Source organism: Elephantulus edwardii, unplaced genomic scaffold (assembly GCF_000299155.1).
Source record: "Elephantulus edwardii isolate Elephantulus edwardi_28Jun2011 unplaced genomic scaffold, EleEdw1.0 scaffold00011, whole genome shotgun sequence".
Lineage (NCBI taxonomy): Eukaryota > Metazoa > Chordata > Mammalia > Macroscelidea > Macroscelididae > Elephantulus > Elephantulus edwardii.
Genome location: NW_006399761.1, coordinates 13,003,861 through 13,017,788, shown reverse-complemented (window position 1 = coordinate 13,017,788; position 13,928 = coordinate 13,003,861). Strand labels below are relative to the sequence as shown.

At 52.2% G+C, this 13,928-nt stretch overlaps 1 protein-coding gene across 3 annotated transcripts in view; it reads right to left on the bottom strand.

The window, feature by feature from the left end:
• SPTBN1 (spectrin, beta, non-erythrocytic 1) overlaps positions 1-13,928 on the bottom strand; it is a 166,285-nt gene that overhangs the window by 6,340 nt on the left and 146,017 nt on the right. The window contains exons 23-31 of one of the 3 annotated variants that reach the window (XM_006880924.1): positions 13,613-13,754; positions 12,658-12,862; positions 11,832-12,206; positions 8,187-8,431; positions 7,033-7,171; positions 6,285-6,369; positions 4,301-4,497; positions 3,320-3,429; positions 2,430-2,493 (exon numbers count right to left, since the gene is read on the bottom strand). In XM_006880924.1, coding sequence (XP_006880986.1) covers positions 2,430-2,493; positions 3,320-3,429; positions 4,301-4,497; positions 6,285-6,369; positions 7,033-7,171; positions 8,187-8,431; positions 11,832-12,206; positions 12,658-12,862; positions 13,613-13,754 — 1,562 coding nt within the window. Of the gene's footprint in view, positions 1-2,300; positions 2,494-3,319; positions 3,430-4,300; positions 4,498-6,284; positions 6,370-7,032; positions 7,172-8,186; positions 8,432-11,831; positions 12,207-12,657; positions 12,863-13,612; positions 13,755-13,928 lie in introns of those variants that run through there. The other 2 variants (XM_006880923.1, XM_006880925.1) reach the window with 2 other exon arrangements.

Genomic DNA, 13,928 nt, shown 5'->3' with positions numbered 1-13,928 from the left:
GGGGGAGGGGGAAAGAGAAAAAAAAAAAAAAACCCAAAACAAACAAACACCCCAAACCAGGATGCAGAGAGGATTAATGGTGAGGCAAATGAACTGCTAACTAAGAAAACAAAGGGGAAATAAAAGGAACAAATTGAATTTTAATGGACATATGTGCTTTAAGCATGCTAATGGACAACACACCATTAAAGACAGACATCAAAAGCAAATCACAGTGCGATGCTCAAACAGTGAACACCTGGGACACAGCGCCCTGCCCGCCCGCCGGCCTGCCTACCCCACGCTGCTTCTCTCCAGCAATTAGTCCAGTTAACGGCTGGGCACACCGAGGGGAGTCCAGTTAGGATGTGAGGCAACAGGACAGCTAGTCGCACTAGAAACACTCCACTGGCTTCCCAGGTGTGTGCAGCAACACTATTTCCAAGTTCATTAACTTGAGCCTCTGCACCATAGTTGTTCCATTTTTTTAAAAATTTTTTTTTTTTAAATTTAAAAACGAGAATATTTTTTAATTTGTTTCTAGTACAATTAGACAAATTTGTTCTGGTAAATTATGTGAGTTTTAAAATTTAGATAACACTGGGCATGACAAATAGCAAATGCCCAAAGCATCAAGCATGAGTACATTGTCGGTTGCTTTTTTGGTTTTGTGTTTGGTCTTCTGGATATGTAAAAAAAAGTCCATAAAACTGGGTATCAGCCCTGGTAATACAAAATTTAAATATATATATATGGAAATATCACATATATACATATAGATAATGACAAACACACACAATCAGGATTTGGAACCAGAAACACACACCAGGGCTCCTTTACTGACCAAAGACAGGCAGCAACTTCCTCAGAGATTCTGGTGTCTTTTTAGGGCAGAGACCCAATAATGGTGCACACTAACCCCAGAACATGAGCTTCTTGGCATCTATCTATATACCCATCTACAGCTTCAGGTAGATAGGTATGTACATAGAGATATGGAAAAACAAACAAGATGCTATATGATGTTATCCTGACAAAAGAAAAGAAAAAAGAAGACATGCATCACGAAATGAAAAGACAAATCAGACTTAACTCATGGAGAGCACGTATCAAAACAGGTTTCTGATTCCACTAACACATCTAAATATGGCAAATGAGCAAGGGAATGAATGTCGCACGGGGTGTGGATGCCACATGGATTTGGATTGTGTCAGTACCACGAGACTGCCTCTCGCGTCGGCGTTTATTCCTAGGGAACAGGATTTTTCTGTTAAACCTTTTCAAGTCCTGCTAGTGTGGTGGTGAATGCCCTCCCAAGAAAATGGGGGAGTGTGGGGTGGAAAACATGCATCAGGAGGTCCATCAGAGGTCCCTGCTGAAGCGAGGGGGCCACACGTGCACCCAGGGACAGGCCATAGGGGCACTGTTCAAGTAAGCAGGAATAGCTTTTGCTCCACGGGTTGGGAAAACTGAAACCATCTGACACCCTGAAGCCACTGACTGAATGGACAGGCCAGGCCAGGGGGGGCTGCCAGGCAGCGGTTTGGAACAGATGCTGTGAACGGCCGTCACCTGCCACAGTGCCCACGGATGGTGCCCACAGGGACCCAGGAGCTGGTAGGACAAGCCATCAGCAGCATCTTATGCCCGTGGACCCTGGTGGTACCATCTGCTGCCAATGAAGGCCCAGGGCTCTCAACGCAGGACTTGTAGGGAAAGAAGAACTCGTTTGTAAAAAAGGGACAAAATGACTTGAGGGTCTCAAAATGTTTAGAATCCTGAGCTTCCCAATCAGATGCAACTTCCCTCTTTTTTTTGTTATGTACATGAATGTGTCCTTCATGGAATGTCGCACAGCAGAATTTCAGCACAAAACCTCTCGCTCCTCGTCCACCAGCCTTCCGAGCCACGACTAAACGGCTGTGGTTCACCCGTTACCTTCCACCAGGTTAATAGCAACTGCACAGTGGGCCACGTACAGCACGGGACTGCACCCTGTTAGTATAACTGGATGGGTCATACCTGTCGGGCTCTAGTTTTCATCTTCATTACTGCAGTAATCTCATTTAATTTCAATTACTCATGTAAGGTTTTCGCTGTAAAATCTTGATAAAGTAAAAAGCTCACAATAAATTAACAAAAAAAATATATAAGTGTGTCGCCTTAAGGCAAACTGAGCACGTGTCAGTTAAAAAAAAAAAAGACTAAAAATCAACATGGATTAAACGCAAACAGACATGGAACCAAGGAGGGTGATGGAGTAAGTAAAAAAAAAAAAGGTAACACGGTGGGTGAGGTGGGAGTCAGAAGGTCAGACCAACAGGATCTGGAAGGGTGTGAATCTTGACAGACGGGAGCGGGCCTCAGAGTCCCGACCTGGGCTGGTCGCTGGCTGGCCGTCTGCTATTAAAGTTTTTGTAGTTTTGGTAGGTTTGAGAGCGGTAACTAACCCGTGGAGATCCTTGCTCGGCCGGCAAACCGTTCTGGGAAACTTGCTCTCCTTTGGAGGTGTCCCTGTTGGGCGAGGGGACAAAGGAGGAGGGGGTGGGAGGAGGGAGAACGAGAAGGGGAAAGAAAACAAGAAGGGGGGGCATCAGTTTCACAACAAACATCCTCCCTTGAAAACCCACTTAACCCCCGTTTACATAATCTAGTCGGTTATTTAGGCTGGATATCTCCACGCATGCCCAGCAGCCGCTGGGGAAGGAAGGAAGGAAGGAGCTCTGGGGGCATGGTGTGTTATGTTCCGGGCTGCTAACCCCAAGGTCAGAAGTTCGAATGCACCAGGTGTGCAATCCGAGGGAGGGAGGCGGCAGGCTCTCTCCTCCTGTGAAGGTTTGTAGCCTCAGAGGCCCCAGGAGGGGCGGCCATGGGCTGGAATTGACTGGCTGACACAGGGGCTCTGGCTGGCCTCACAGGGGGGGTGTCCCCCACCCCAGGTGCGTAACGGGACTGGTGGAGCCCTTACACAGCGACGCTGTGCGCTCTGCAGAACGGGACGCGATCCCTGCCTCTAAGGGTCAAGTCAGCAACGCTTAGGAAGAAAGGCGTGTCCACTGACCCTCTAAACCCAAACGGGTGAGGTTCAGCTGGTCCATTTATAATCTGAAGGAGGTCTATGTGTGTGCGCACTTAAGAGGGAGGTCTATGTTTCAGATCTGTGACTTGGGTAGTGCAAGCACCCCAGTGTCCCCCAAAGTTATTCGGGGTGACTATGCTGATCCTAACTGTGCACAGAAATAACGTCTTGGAAGGGCATGAGGCGAGCCTGCATGGCCAGCGTCAGATGAGGGGCCCCCAGGGCTGACCCCTCACTGCTCGCCCGCAGGTGTGGACTCACCACTGCTGGGACTCGGCCTCCTCTGACACCTTCGTGCTCGGCTCCGGGGAAGGCGGCCGCCTCTTCCTTTCCTCTTCCTCCTGCTGTCTGCGCACTTCCAGTAGCTCCAACTGTGGGGATACAGGGACACTCAGTAGAGCCCGGGCCCCACGAGACCCCCAGGGTGCCCGTCCGCCTGTGCTGTCCACACACAAGCCCCAGCACCCCGAGGAAAACAGCCTTCGGATCTCGCCCATCAGCTGCCAGGGTGGCTCCTGTGACCTCGTATTTAATTTCACAATCGGCCACTCGGCTCTCCACTTCCTTACACCGATTCCCCACCAGAGCTCAGGGACCCCGCTGAGACAGTGACGGGGGCTTACGTGTGGTTAAAAGAGGCACCACATCAACTGCCCGAGAGGGGTGTGACTGAAATGAAGCCAGTATGCACAGACCACAGAAAGTCCCCGTAAGTTCACAGGATGTTTAAAATCCCCAGAATTACACACATTTGAAAGAGAGAGCGATTTGGAAAATGGTTGATGACCAGTTTGCAACTAGGAGAGCGAAGTCCTGGGAGAGAAGAAGCCCCGTGGAGCCAGGCCAAGGGAGGCCTCTGCATTCACTCCAGTGCAGAGGGAAGGGGAGACAATCTTTCAATGGCCTGGACTCTAGCCAGTGCTGGATGGAAATTCTATTTAAAAAATTCTGGGGGGGGAAAATCCCCAAAACCTCAGAGTCTTCCCCCTAGAAATCAAAGCTTCTAGGAAAGAGATGTGGGAGAGAAAAAGCAGATTGAAAGAGCAAATCACACCCCTCACATGGTCCTAGGTGACTGGACAGAGGTGCCCTGGAGGTGAATGAGGCCATGTACCAGGCCCTGTACCAGGAAAGCCACTAACTTCCGTCGGCCACACTGCTTTCACTGGGCAATGATGCGGACCCCCCTGTCCAGGAGGCCACCAGGAAGCCGAGGCCCCTGACCAGAAGCTGGCCACTTACTGTCGTCAACCTTTCCAAGGCGGAGAACCTCTCGTCCCAGGTGGCTGCTGACTTTTCAAAGGCCTCGTGACGCTTGATGAGCTTCTCCACCTCGTCCACGCTCTGGCCGATCTCTCGGCTTGACAGGTAGGGCTCCTGCCCCAGCAGCCAGGCCTCGGCGACGCTGGCGTCCCTGGAGAACTGATGGACCTCCAAAACTGCACGGGGACGGGAGGGGACAGGAGGAGGACTGAGCCACCGTGGCCTGACTCCACCTGGTGGCAGGCGCGGGGACACTGCACCCAGATGGGCATCGTCTACAGTGGGCAGGGCCCGCAGGCAGCTCCTAACATTCCTGTTAGCCACACGCATTAAAAAGGAGCAGGTGAAGCGTCTCTTAATACTATTTCAGCACATAACTGGTATGAGAGAGCTGGTGGCACAATGATCAATGATTCTACACTTGGCTGCTAACTGAAAGACCAGGATTTTTTTTTAAAGGACCAGCATTTTCAATATACCAGCGGCTCATAGCAGGAGACAGGAATTACGACCTGCTCCCGTAAGACTGTGTGACACAGCCCAGGAAACCCTATTTGAGCAGTCTCAGACAGCAATCATGAAAGAATTGCTGCTGACATATGTCACTCTTTTTCTTGTCCAGCGCCATCGAGCTGACCAGGGCTCATGGTGACCCTTGCTCCATCTGGCACCATCCTCATCGTCTCTGACACGCCGGAGCCACTGTGCTGCCACTGGGTCAATCCGTCTAGTGAGGGAGGGAAGGTCGGGGACGCCCTGGAGGACGTGGGACAATACAGGCTACGGCGCTAGCTTGAACTCCCTCCAGTTTCTCTGCTCACAAACAAGAGAAAGCACGACTCCCCGTGCAGGTGGGGGGCAGGTGAGGAGCCAGGGCCGTGCTGCTGTTAACGCTCATTTGACTGCATCTCATGAAGAAATGGCTATGACGCCTACAGACAGCATCAGTATCTCCAAAGGAAGCAGGGCCTGAAGCTGGCTGGCTGTCATCTTTCATCGCCCTCCAGGGGCCACGGGGGGAAGGTGCTACTATTACCTCGCAGGGAAGACACATCGCATTCAACAGCTCAACACCAGGGACCGGGAAAGGACACAGCCCGGTGCCTGGCTCAAAGCAAGTGCGCAATGGTGAACAGAACTGAAGGAGGGCTGAGGATTTTCAGTTTAAGACGAAATTCTCCTCAGAAACCTTGTCAGAGACATTCCTGAGACCCCTTGGGGTCCAGCAGGGGGAGAGGGCACCTTCACTAGTCTTTTACACACCTCTGGATGCTGCTTCTAGGTAGTGGATAACACAAGAACCGAGCCTTGAGCCCTGAGCCCAGGTTGGCAAAGTGTGTAATTGATGCCAATCACGAAATGCTCTTCCCAATTTTATAGACTCTCTGGGGACTCATGGGTTTCTTCCTAAAATAAGGATTAAGAATAGAGCCTGTCTCACAGGGCCGTGGTAGAGAATAAATACTTTTTAAAAAATATTTTAAAAAATATTTAGAATGGTGCCAAATTCGGTTTTTAGGGCTTATTATTCTTAAGTGCAAATTCTTAACCAACACCAGCTTCTATTTTAATATTCTTCATCGTTCTTCAAAAACCCAACTCTAAAAACATGTTCTTTTAGTAACTATAGTCAGGCCAACCTTCGACCTTCTACTCAGGTCCTCTTAGAGATAACAGGGATGGGAGCTCTCACCTGTGCTGTCCTGGAGGGAAACTGAGTCACCTCATCCCAAGACATCACACTAGACCACCCACAATACGGGGTCACTGATGAGAATCTATGGCCATACCACAGAGCACTTCTTGAAAACAGTACTCGGCATGAACCCGGGGCTTTAGCATCTGAAGCGCTCGCAACTTCAGAGCTCATTCATCGTAACGTTATGCTAATGAAAAGCTGGGAAATAAGGTGCTTTTGCGGGACACCCAGAGAGGACCAAGCAAACCACGCATAACTCCTTACTCAGTCTCAACCACTCCCATCGGTCTTCCCACTTGTCAATCATTTCTTTTCTCTTTTCCGTCAACTGCAGTAACCTTTCCTTGATCTGTGAAGAAAGAAGAAGGTGGGACACGTTAATACGCTGGACCTCGTCTTCCTTGTGTCACCCCCTTCCCTGGTCTCCCCTCATACACAAGGCAAAGACACTTTTCTGTCAAACCGAACAGTAAGTCAGGGATCACCCCAGAGCTGTCTGATGAGGGGAGAGAGAGCGGAGGACAGGCGCTGGGCCTTCCACCAGGGGATGCCTCTCAAAGAGGCCCGTGATGTACTCTACCCTCCACCAGACTCTGGAGTGCCCTGCAGTCAGAAATTTGGGAAAAGGGAGACAGTCAGGGGCAGAGCCCAAACCCTCTGAAAGGACATTCATTCTGCTTGGGGGGAAGCACACACATCGCCCTGGTCACCATCACCATCTGACAGGAATCCCCACCCAGACATGAGAGGACACCAATCCCACGTGAGCTAAAGGCTGATAGTCAAGAACAAGAGAGAGATAGGGGCCCTCGACACTGTCCCCTGAGCCACCAATCACTGCCTCTGGGTCTGAAAAAGTATTCTGATAGAGACACAGAGCAAAGAAAAAGGAGTCACGGAGTTGTGCAGCAGTGTTAGTGTGTGTGCACGGGGTACTTGGACCCGTGTCCCCGTGCGTGGTGGTCAGCGCCCCCCCCTCCCAGGTCATCTCACTCTCAGCCACGCGGCCTACCTCCTCTGATGCGTAGTGTTTCCTCGCCAACAGGGATTTCCCAAGCTCAATGCAGGTCGTGAAACTGTCATTCCGAGCATCGATCTCAGCTTTGATACCTTGATGGTTATTCATTAATAGTTCAACAGACGACACGTCCCTGAAAAGTCGACAAGTCACACCTCTGTCAGCAGAGCAAGCTATTCCGCTAAACGCATGGGGCTTAGAACACATAATCTGCATGGGGGCAAGTGTTCCTCTGGTCCGTCGCGGGCCAGGGCTCAGCGACGGCGGAGCCGAGGACACACTGAGAACGTGGCACTGCATTCACTTTGAGGGATGCCTGAACGGCTCAAAATCGGTGCTGGGTTGGGGTCATAAGAACCACGGGCTGCCGGAGGCACAGGGTTAAGAGCAGGTGTGCCCACCAGAGCTGAGGACACGTGTGTTCTCTTGAAGAGCAGCTTCCCCGTCCGGGCATCAACAGACGGAGCGGGAATCTGCTGACACGCCAACTCGGGGGTTAGTGGTCAGAAAGCCTCGTGAGCAAACCTACTTCCCCGAGCGCACACATCCAGGAAAACACGATCATGTGGAAAAAAGAAAACACTACCAAAAAAAATCCCTCCTCATGGAGGTCACTGCAATTACAGGACATGTCTGTCTGCTTATTCCTCTATTACTCACTTCTCTTTTGCACAAAACAAGGCGAAAGGGGACAGTTATTACATCATAAACCTGTAATTACAAACACTGCACAGAAGGCCCCACGAAGGCACACACCGACAGCCTCAGGAATGAGTAAATAGTGGCGGCTTTATGCCCAAGTGACACAGAGTAACAGGGTGTGGTAAGTGGCGGCTTATTGTAACATGTGTGAGGGATGGAACAAACAAGAAAAAGCAGCACCTATGCCCACGAGGTGGGGTCTGTCATGGGTGCAGGAGGCTCACAGGTGGGTACATGGCCCAGGTGGGCACAGGGACAGGGATGGGAAGGACGAGGAAGGCCTTGACAGACTTGATGACACCAGGTCCCCCGTCATGGCAGAGGCAGTTCTTCCCAGAATGTCTCTAACCCCCGCCCCCCAACAAGAGCATGGTTCTCTCTGGAAGATTCCGTGTATGAGCTGACCTGGGACAGCAGGCCACCCTCCTGCAGACCCGGAGCATTACCGTGGCTTCTCCTGAGCCTCGATCTGCCGGATGACGTCCTCCATCCACAACATGAGGTCACGCACCATGCTGAAGAAGCGGAACTTGTCCCCCGTGTCCACCAGCCGCACCCTGCGGCCCTCACAAGCATCCAGCAGCGCCTTCCAGGCCTCCAGGACCTCGTTCTCCCGTTTCTGGATGTCGTCGGCCTTGTCGCCGGCGTAGGCGGCCTGCAGCCGGGCAGCGTCCTCCTGCAGCTGCCTTACCTGTGGGGCCAGGAGGGAGACGCCAGGTGAGAACTCCACGCCTGGTCCCCACTGCTTCTGCCCTATCCTGCCCAGATATGTCAGTCAGTGTTCCCAGGACATGTGCACGACGGGCAGAGACCGGGGTCCCCTGAGCCCACCGCCCTCTAAACACTGGGCTGAAACTGCTCCTACCTCCCACCTTCCAATCAAATAACAGACTAAAAAGGAATACTCCTGCAAGAACTGCGTTACTGAATAAAAGGGGGAAACACGTTTGAGCTCAAAGGGTCAGCATGCTTCCTGTAAAGGTGAGAAGGGTAGAAGGGGGTGAGGGCAGAGAAGCCAGATGAAAGCAAACCCAAACAAAGTTGGGAGTGAGAAAAATCTGGGGACAAATTGGTCAATGGGAGCAGAACTTGCTGTGTTAACTCTCACAAAATCACAAGATATTTGAAAAAAATAAAGAAACGCTGCCTCACAGCTGGCCCTCGAGGGGGTTTTCTGAGGCTGCAAATCACAGTGGAGGAGACTGTTGACCATCTTTTTTCCCCTGGAAACAGCTGATGGGCTTGAACCTCCAAAGGGGGGGGGGGCCCCTTGGGGTTAGCAGCACACACTCTGGCGACCCACACCACCAGACCTTCCCCCCAAAATGAAAGAAAACAGAAGTGCCTACAGATGCTCTCACAGCGACCTCGTGTGTCAGGGGAGCAGCATATGAGACAGGGCCTGCGGCGGGTGGGTTTTGGAAATTCTATCACCAAGTGCCTTTGAGCTTTGGTGCTGGAGAAGAGTATTGAATGTACAATGGACTGCTAAAAAAATGAACAGGTTGTCCTGGAGAGGGTGATGCCAGGCTGCTCCTTGGAGACAAGGATTCTGAAGCTTCGTCTGACATACTTTGGACATGTTGCAAAGAGGGATCAGTCCTTGGAGAGGGACATCATGCTTGGGTGGGTAGAAGGATGGTGCAAGAGAGGAAGACCCTCTATGAGGTGGATTGCTTCAGTGACTGGGGTAATTGGGATGGGAGTGTCAGAGGCAGTGCGATTGGCACAGGACAGAGCAAGGTTTAGGGCTGTTGTACATAGGGTCAGCCCATGCTCACACATAACTGTGGTGTCATGCATTTGGTATCTTTTAATTTTCGGGGTGCCTGATTCAACTGGGTTACCAACCTTAATACAGTCAAATTAATTGAAGCAAGCGACTTGATGGCACATAATAACACCATCACCACAAGTGATGGGTGATGGTGCCAAAGACGATAAAGAATTCACGGAACGGAAAGCTTCCTAGATGAGATTTTCTGCTCCTCAGAAACTCTGGGGGAGACACTCTAATTATGCCCCAATTCTGTTACAACCCAAATTTACAATGAGGACGTTTCTGAGGAATTTCCAAGAAGCTAATTTCCTATACCACTAATCAGATTTTTTCCAAGTAAGTAAGTAAACACTAATAACCTTTTTTCTGTAATCCTAGTTGTTTCTCATATGCTCTAGTGACAAAACCAAGGTGGAGGACAGCACCAGTGAAAACTCCCACAGGAACCCACTGTTTTGGAGGGTCCCCAGGGACTAACCCTGGGTGTGTCCCCACTGTCCACCTCAGGGAAATGAAAACAAGTGAAGTTGGCCTGAGAGCAATGGGCAAGGAAGGAGTGGCCATGAGCTTTCTGGGAGCTTCTGCCTAGGGCCTTTCCTTCTGGTCTAATCCTGTCAAAACAAGCTTATCCAAGGTCAACAATTGCACAAGGATCGCACATACTTTTCCAGTTCCTCGTCACGGAAGTGATGGCTGGTCCAGTGGGCGAGGAGAGGTGGAGACTGTCAGTCAGACTTGAGGGAAGGGACTCGTGTCCAGGGTGTTACTGGACCTTATCAGGGTCCCTCACCTCTTTGAGCCTCACAGAGAGGAATGGAATTAGCAAGAAAGTCAGGGACCAACATCATCACCAGCGGAGTCTCTTCCAATTTTAGAACAGCAGAATTACACACATGCAAAGCCAACACCTGCTGCGGGTAAAAGTTGTTTTCTAACTTCATCTCTAGGCATTCCACGTTTCCTTGAGCTTTTAGTATATAAAAAGAATTATACTCTTAATATAAAGAATTAAAAGAGTTATAAAACACTCATACTGTTAAATGTCTAGAACTTTGTTATATCCTGAGTTTGGCAAGCAGCAACCTCAATCCTCAAAGCTTTAGGGAAATGAAGCTTAAAGGTAAATGAAACTTGCACAGGGACAGGAAGAGGCCTCGAGTCAACCAGCGTCGGTGTTCTTACCCACACCAGACTGCAGCCTGACTCTCTGTGCTGCCACACGAGACCCAGGGCCCCGTGTGGAACGAGAGTCACTGAAGGCAAAGCTGACCATGCTTCACACGGCAGCTGCTCACAGAGCTAGGGAGACCCTCACGGTCCAGGGCGGGCTCTCCTACATTCTGTGTGTCTCTCCAGAGAACCACCTAGCTGGGGACTCGAAAACATGAACGGTGAGCTGACGGCCAGCGCCAGCCTGTTTCAGTCCAGGGACGAACCTGGGCTACTTATTTTGTACGTAAAAAAAACGTACTGGACAAAGTCATGCCCACTCATTCCTATAGGGTGTACTTTCCACTGCAGCGCCGAGTTACTGCGACAGACGACATGCATCTAAAAAAAGTCAGTATTTGTTCTCTGGCTCTAAACGGGAGCCTGAACAAGATCATACACAGGCTCTCAGCCGATAAGGACTTCTCAGATACATTCAGGCCTGTTATCTTTAGTAACAATGCCTTCCCTTGGACCATGAAATAAAGAAATGGTTCCAATCAAGAGACTAGAAAAATGCAGAGACTGAGAAACAAAGCTGGTTTACACTTTCACGTACAATCTGTGTCATCTCTCTATTGTTACGCACTGCTGCGTCAGAGTGGCCTCACAGCTGACCCTCCAGCAGGTCTGCAGAGGGTTTAATCACGCAGGAGGAGGCTGCACATCTTTACCCGGGTGGATTTGAACAGCGTGCCTTTAGGGTGGCAGTGCAACTCCTTAACACTAAGCCCTTATCTTACACTGCAGATGGGAGAAGGCCCAGAACCAAACAGGAGAACTGTGTCCCGTCTTTGGGGCCTTATCTTGGAAATGATTCTGTCATGATATGCCGGCAGGATCTAAGCTTCTGCTGAAGGCCTGCAACTTGCAGACGTGCTTGTCTATGTTCTAATCGTAAACACACACAGCTGGCAGCATTTGGAAACGTGGCAAACACAGAGCTGTATGGACTGACCCGTTCCCCTGAGAGCACGTGTCTGGGTGCGTGTGTGCGTGTCTTACTCCGGCAGCTCTTAGAGGCATGTCGTGAGGGGGACAGGCAGCGAGGAGGTGCTCAGCGTGGAGCCTGGACACTGCGTGGGGGACGCCTCGCACCCACCTGAGTGCCCAGGGCCTGGATGTCGTGCTCGAAGGTGGTGTGCATGCGCTGCAAGGCCTCCACCGTGTTCTGGTCGCGCCCCAGCTCCTCGGGGAGCTTCTTGTGCTTGTCCTGGATGCGTCCGAAGATCTCCTTGGCATCGTGGTAAAACTTGTGCAGTTCGTAGGAGGCGGCAAGAATCTGGGTCCTGGTGTCGATGAGCTCCAGGAGGTCGGCCCAGGCTTCGTTCAGGCCGTCCTTCCACTCGGCGATGGTGGCGGCATCCGAGTGGCCGGAGTTGATGAGCTCGTCGGCCATGTGGTTGACCGTGTCCACGCGCTCCTGCCCGATGTTCCCGGTGTCACGAGCAAATTCCCGGAAGCGTTCCTGCAGCATCTGCAGCGGGGACGGGGGCAGAGAGAACGTGAGGCCGTGGTGGGCAGCGTCTCCTGACCACGGTGCAGAGAGAATGTGAGGCTGCACTGGGCAGCATCTCCTGACCACGTATTGCCCGAAGGAGGCTGCCCCGAGTGAGAGGTAACAAGGAACACACGGGACTTGAATTCAGGGACCTGAGATCACAGCCCTCAGGCCTCTGACCGTGAGGTTTAACCTCTCACTCCTGAGATCAGGGCGCGGCCCTGGCCCTCGTCTCCTTTCCCACTGGTGGATGGAGCAGAGGTCAGCCCACTAAGGTCTAGTAATCTGGTGATACAACCTGAATTCAAACCCATGATCACCGCCTCATGCCCAGGTGTCCATGTGCTCACAGGTGGAGCTGCCCAGGGCTCACCCGCCCAGCCCTCGCTGTGCCCGCCGCCCCACCCAGCGCTGGCCGGCCACTTGCCGTGACGTGCTCGTAGTCCTGGCCCAGCTCGTGCGAGCCGGCCACCACCTCCCGCTCGGCGATCCACTGCTCCAGGTCGTCCACCTCCCGGTTGAGCTGGAAGAGCCGGTGCCTCTCGTCCAGCTTGCCTCTCCGCTCCTCCGCCAGGTCTTTCAGGCCGGCGTACAGCTTGTCCACCTTGGACTGCCGCATGCTGATCCGCTCGCTGCAAGACAGGCGGTGGGCGGGGGCCAGGACAGTAAGTGCCGTGAGACATAAGAATGTGGAAACGTAAAATATCTCAAAGATACTTCCGGTTGACATATGTGGCCGGAAATGCTGAAATTCTGAAACTGGACTATGAATTCACATCTATTCACTTCTAAAAAAAGGCACTGAGCACTTGATGATTAAGATCCAATCGGGTTACTGTTCTTCCTGGGAGTTCTTCCTCTTTAGAGGCTACACAGCATGACTGCAGGAGCTCTGGTGGCGTGGCCTAGTGGATAGGGGGCTGTGCTTCCAATCCAATGGGTGGTGGTTTGAATCCACCAGCTGCTCTGTGAGATAAGGTGAAGTTTCCCGCCGTGCTGTTTACCCTCTGAGATCCCACAGGAGGGTCAGCTGTGAGCTGGTCAGACTTCACAGCAGTGAGTGTGGGTTTTCTGAGACCTGCGTACCACACCTCTTAAAAACGGCTAAGTTAACGGGATGACCTTTTCCACTCAGGAGGTCAGTGCTCTGATTCCACTGAGCTGGACTTCTGGCCCATGACACCGCTCACCTTCTAATAGGCCTTGGCCAGGAATGTCACCCACAAGAGTGACTTCCTGGTTCTCTCAGCCTGGTCAGCGCAGAACGCTGGGCATGGTCTTCCCCAAACACTGGCCTCCCCAGGGACTCAGGATGGGTGCTGCCCCTTCTCGGGTACACAGCCCGTGGTGGGAGGACAGCCGCCTCTCGGCGTGCCGCTCACCTCTCGGGGTGGCTGTCGGCCACCAGCGCCCGGCTGGTCTTGGAGAGCTGGTGCACTGTCTCGGCGTAGTCCTCCACGGCCTGCTCCAGGGTCTGGTGCTTCTTCAGCATGGACACGGCACTCTGCTCATCCTGTGGGGACAGGACCGTCACCCCAGCTGCCCACTGTGGGGCCCGGCCACCCTGAAGGGGGCCGGCAGGCTGCACGGTGGAACGCGGGGAGGAGGAAGGGCCTGCGCAGAGGGACACAGGAGCACAGACAGGGATGGGGTCCTAGTGGCCTCTGTGGTGCAGGTATGAGAATGGCTTGGAGTGAC